A 4,675-nucleotide genomic window follows, 5' to 3' on the forward strand; every position below is an offset into this window, starting at 1 on the left:
GACAGCAAGTCCAATTTGTTAAGATCTGTCGTCTTCATCGTCGCCATCTCCCTCCTCCTCTGTCCTATCATCTCCATGGCCACATTGTCCACCACTCCGATTGCTTCCTTCAGCTTTTTCTCCGAACCAATGTTCAGTAATCACTTCAGTTTTTATATGAGTGGCGACAACGACATTGCTTGCTGTATTGATAGCTTGGATGCAAGGTCAAAGTTTTCTAACAGCTTGAACTCCGGGAGAGAAGGAATGAAGCACTCGGGGTCCATTCCAAATGAGAATTTGCATGTGATGTCGAAGGAGAATCTTCTCATGATACCCTAATGTCCAACAATCTATATTACTTGCCAAAAAGTGGAGAAAGGTGTGTCCTTGGAATAGTTGTGGAACTTGTTATTGAGGATGTGGTGGACGTTGTCGGGATTGGAGGTGATGCTATTATCGAGGACGTGGAGGTGGATACTTCTGGCGGGTGAAATGCGGAGAAGGTGGGTATACCAGTCACAGAAATTTGGAAAGTATGTGGTTCATGACATGTTGAGATAGATATGACACGTGTGGCAGTTACACCATGACTTGATTTTGGAGCTGAAGAGGAGGATGGAGAATACGAAAAAGAAGACTGTGAAGGTGAATAAGGAGAGTATGAATGTTATGGATAATCAAGATACGATGAAAATTGGGGAAGAACGGTATTGTTTCCGAACAGAGGGAACAGAGACCATTTTGTCTTCCGTTAGAGTTGTCAGGGACCATTTTGTCCGATGAAAATTGGGGGAGAACAGCATCGTTTTCGAACAAAGAAAACAAAGATATTTTATCATCTGTTAGAGTTGTCAGGGATCATTTTATCCCCATTAGAATTGACGTAACAAAGGACCTAAGTGACTGACAGAATAAATTATTATGAACTAATCAAATAATTAATTTTAGTTGAGGACTAAAATATTTAAAAATCAAAATAGATAAATACTTTTAAAAAATTATATTTTATTGTGTCTATATCTTTAGTATTTATGTCTTTATATTTATATTTTAAAGTATACACAAAACAAACACTATTTGTTAATTAAATTTTTATTTATTTTTTACAAATTTATATTAGCATATTCTTTTAAAACATTAACTACTAGTCTACTAGGTATATTTAGAGCACTGATTAATTAAAACCAATATGAAAAGTAAATAGCCAGGCGAGTTTAACGTGCTGAGACAACAAATGTGTGAGTCACATTTATGGCACAGGACTTGCGTGCGAGTTATTGTTTGTGGCCACTATTAAGCACGAGCATCGTGAACTTGGTATACAATAATATTATTATAATACTCTCCTTTTGTTTGTATAATTAAATCGGTGACAGATAAGTAATTTGTGTTTTTAAAAAATGAAATCTGGTGTTTTGTGTTGAGCAGAATAATAGCAATAGTCCAAGAAAAAAGCATATGATAATTGTTGCCGACTAAACTCTAATTTTAAAGTATAATAACACAAAATAACTATAGTTAAAGTCTGAACCATAGTTTGACCCAACCATGGTTTAGGCATTTGCAGTTAGAAGTTAGGGAGCGTAACGCGTAGGGTTCATTCCTTTCTCTTTCTCTTCCTCTTCCTCTTCCTCTTCCTCTTCCCATTCCTTCTTTCTTCAATCTTCAATTCTCTCACACTGACCCTTCCTTTCACTCTGCCTTTCTTTCTTCTTCGTTCTCATTCGCACAAAACACAGACTCAATATTGGTGTTGGTTTCCTTGCACTTTCTCTTTTACTCTGAAATGTCCATGTCCATATCCGTGTTCCCATGTCACCCGGTAACCCTCTATTGTGTTCCCCTTCCACCAGCTTCTTCTTAGATTTATAATTTGGGCAGAGCTGAAACTGCTCCGAGATCTGAAAGCTGAAAACCGTATTCATGAGATGGAAGCAGAAAGAAAACCGGATTTATCTGATTGGGTGGGTGTGTAGAGGCCGGGGCTGGATCCAGGGATTTTGAGGATTAATATTAGATTTCGTTTTTAGGGATATCATTTTATTATTATTTTTGAAGAACAAGTGTTGTGTTGGGAGCGAAGAACATGGAGGTGGGGATGGGGCGCGTGGTGTGGGACGACGACGATAAAGCCACGGTGGCGGCGGTTTTGGGAGCACGCGCTTTGGATTTCTTGGTGACAAACGCGGTATCCAATGAGAACCTGTTAGTGGCAGTTGGGAGCGACGAGACTCTCCAGAACAAGCTTTCCGATCTGGTGGACCGTCCCAACCTCTCGAATTTCAGTTGGAACTACGCCATTTTCTGGCAGTTATCTCAGTCCAAATCCGGCGACTGGGTTCTCGGATGGGGTGACGGTTCCTGCAGGGAGCCCAACGATGCCGAAGAAGGCGGCGGAGGTGGTGTTAGGGGAGGGATTCTGAGTCTCCGAATCGACGACGAGATGCAGCAGAGGATGAGGAAGAGGGTTTTGCAGAAGCTACACACTACGTTCGGTGGCTCCGACGAGGACAATTACGCTTTTGGCCTCGACCGCGTGACGGACACGGAGATGTTCTTTCTTGCTTCCATGTACTTCTCGTTCCCCCGCGGCCACGGTGGCCCAGGTAAGTGCTTTGCGTCCGGGAAGCACCTGTGGCTCTCGGACGCCATGAAATCCAACTCTGATTACTGCGTGCGCTCTTTCTTGGCTAAAAACGCTGGCTTTCAGACTATTATTTTGGTTCCTACCGATTTGGGAGTGTTGGAGTTGGGTTCAGTGAGGACTCTGCCGGAGAATTTTGAGCTCTTGCAGGCCATCAAATCGGTGTTTTCGTCTCAGGCTACAACCACCTACCCCATGGCTAATAGTAAGCCTCTTATGCCATTGACAGTGATGAGTGAAAAGAGGGATGAGAATAATAATGCTCTTTTTCCTGGTTTGGCAATCGGGGACCATACTCACCAGAACAATAACAAGGTTGTTGAGGGAGTGCCAAAGGTTTTTGGAAGCGCTGTGAATTCTGGTAGGTCCCATTTCAGGGAGAAGCTTGCTGTTAGGAAGATGGAGGAGAGGCCTTGGGTACCCCACCACCAACCCAATGGGAATAATAATGCCAATGCCAATGCCATTAACTTCCCCAATGGTCCTCCTCGCAATGGTCTTCATCACGGGTCTGCTTGGGTTGGTGGAGCAGCAGTAGGAGGGAATAGTAATAATAGTAACTGTAATAATCATACTCAAGGTGGTGTGAGGCAGGCTGCTGCTGGTGGCGCTGCTGAGATTTTCGCTCCTAGGTCGTCCGCGAGCAATGTGTCTGCCGAGTTGGCCAATGGTGGTGTGAGGCCGCAGGATTTTAGGATTAGCAGCTATCAACCCCAAAGGCAGGTGCAAATGCAGATTGATTTCTCCGGAGCCACTTCCAGACCTTCTGTGAGGCCTGTGGTTGCTGATTCGGAGCTTTCTGATGTTGAGGCCTCGTGCAAGGAGGAGCAGCCAAGCATGGCTGACGAGAGAAGGCCCAGGAAGCGGGGAAGGAAGCCTGCTAATGGTAGGGAGGAACCCCTCAATCACGTGGAAGCTGAGAGGCAGAGGCGCGAGAAGCTCAACCAGAGGTTCTATGCGCTGCGGTCTGTGGTGCCCAATATATCCAAGATGGACAAGGCGTCATTGCTTGGTGACGCCATTGCCTACATCAATGAGCTCCAAGCGAAGCTCAAGATGATGGAATCTGAGAGGGAGAGACATGGAGGAAGCACTTCTTTTAGGGAGCCGGAGGCAATGCAAAGAGCAGCAGAAAATCACCATGGTGGTGGAAATGCTGATGTGGATATTGAAGCAGCACAGGATGAGGTGATTGTTAGGGTGAGTTGCCCTCTTGATTCTCATCCGGTTTCAAGAGTGATCCAAACATTCAAAGACGCACAAATCAATGTTATTGATTCAAAACTCGCAGCTGCAAATGACACCATATTTCACACCTTTGTAATTAAGTCCCAACAAGGATGTGAACAGCTCACAAAGGACATGTTGATTGCAGCACTCTCCCCAGAATCCAATTCTTTACAGCAATTGTCATCTGTTGGTGGGTAGCGCAGAGGATCAAGAGAGTTGCAATTAACATAGTTTATAGGCAATGATTCATAGTCTAAAGAGCTTCCTCAGAAATTTTGTTATACTGTTGGGGGATCTAAAAAGAGAAGCATTTGGAACTAGGGTAGTAGAATAATAGTTCCTATTAACTGTGTAGGACAACCAATTTATTAATGTTTGTTTATAGTATACACAGTTTATCATAAGTATTATTCCTGCAATTGTCAAATTATTTTTGGTTTTTGGTTGTCTAGATTAATGATCATAGGGTTTATTTTTTCTGTCTTCTTTTTTCTTATATCTCATATGCCTTCTCAAATCTCAAGTTCCTATTCTTTCTTTCTTGTATTCTATCAACTTCTATGCATAAGAGGAAAGTAGTGATTAGTTATGTTTTTGTCACCTATAGAGAGAATCCTGTCTATAAAAAATTTTATATTGTAATTAAAAGTTGCAGCATTATTATTATATTATTACCTTGGTTTTAATGTTTAGGCCTTATGAAACATTGCAGTATATATAGTCTTGCTCTTTAATTTTTGCCTTGGATATGGTATTCTCATTTAATAACTATGATTATCCAACAAACACAGAAGCTAAAATGTTTTTTATTTCCTTGTG

The 4,675-nt window shown here is 42.2% G+C and overlaps 1 protein-coding gene across 1 annotated transcript; it reads left to right on the plus strand.

Moving 5' to 3' along the window:
* The first annotated feature begins 1,410 nt into the window (after nucleotides 1-1,410).
* On the plus strand, nucleotides 1,411-4,373 carry LOC112695303 (transcription factor MTB1). The gene has a single exon (XM_025747591.3). It carries the CDS (start codon nucleotides 2,069-2,071, stop codon nucleotides 4,052-4,054), a length of 1,986 nt encoding a protein of 661 aa, XP_025603376.1. The 5' UTR covers nucleotides 1,411-2,068; the 3' UTR covers nucleotides 4,055-4,373.
* Nucleotides 4,374-4,675: the final 302 nt, after the last annotated feature.

The sequence above is a fragment of the Arachis hypogaea genome, chromosome 6 (genome assembly GCF_003086295.3).
Source record: "Arachis hypogaea cultivar Tifrunner chromosome 6, arahy.Tifrunner.gnm2.J5K5, whole genome shotgun sequence".
NCBI classification, from domain to species: domain Eukaryota; kingdom Viridiplantae; phylum Streptophyta; class Magnoliopsida; order Fabales; family Fabaceae; genus Arachis; species Arachis hypogaea.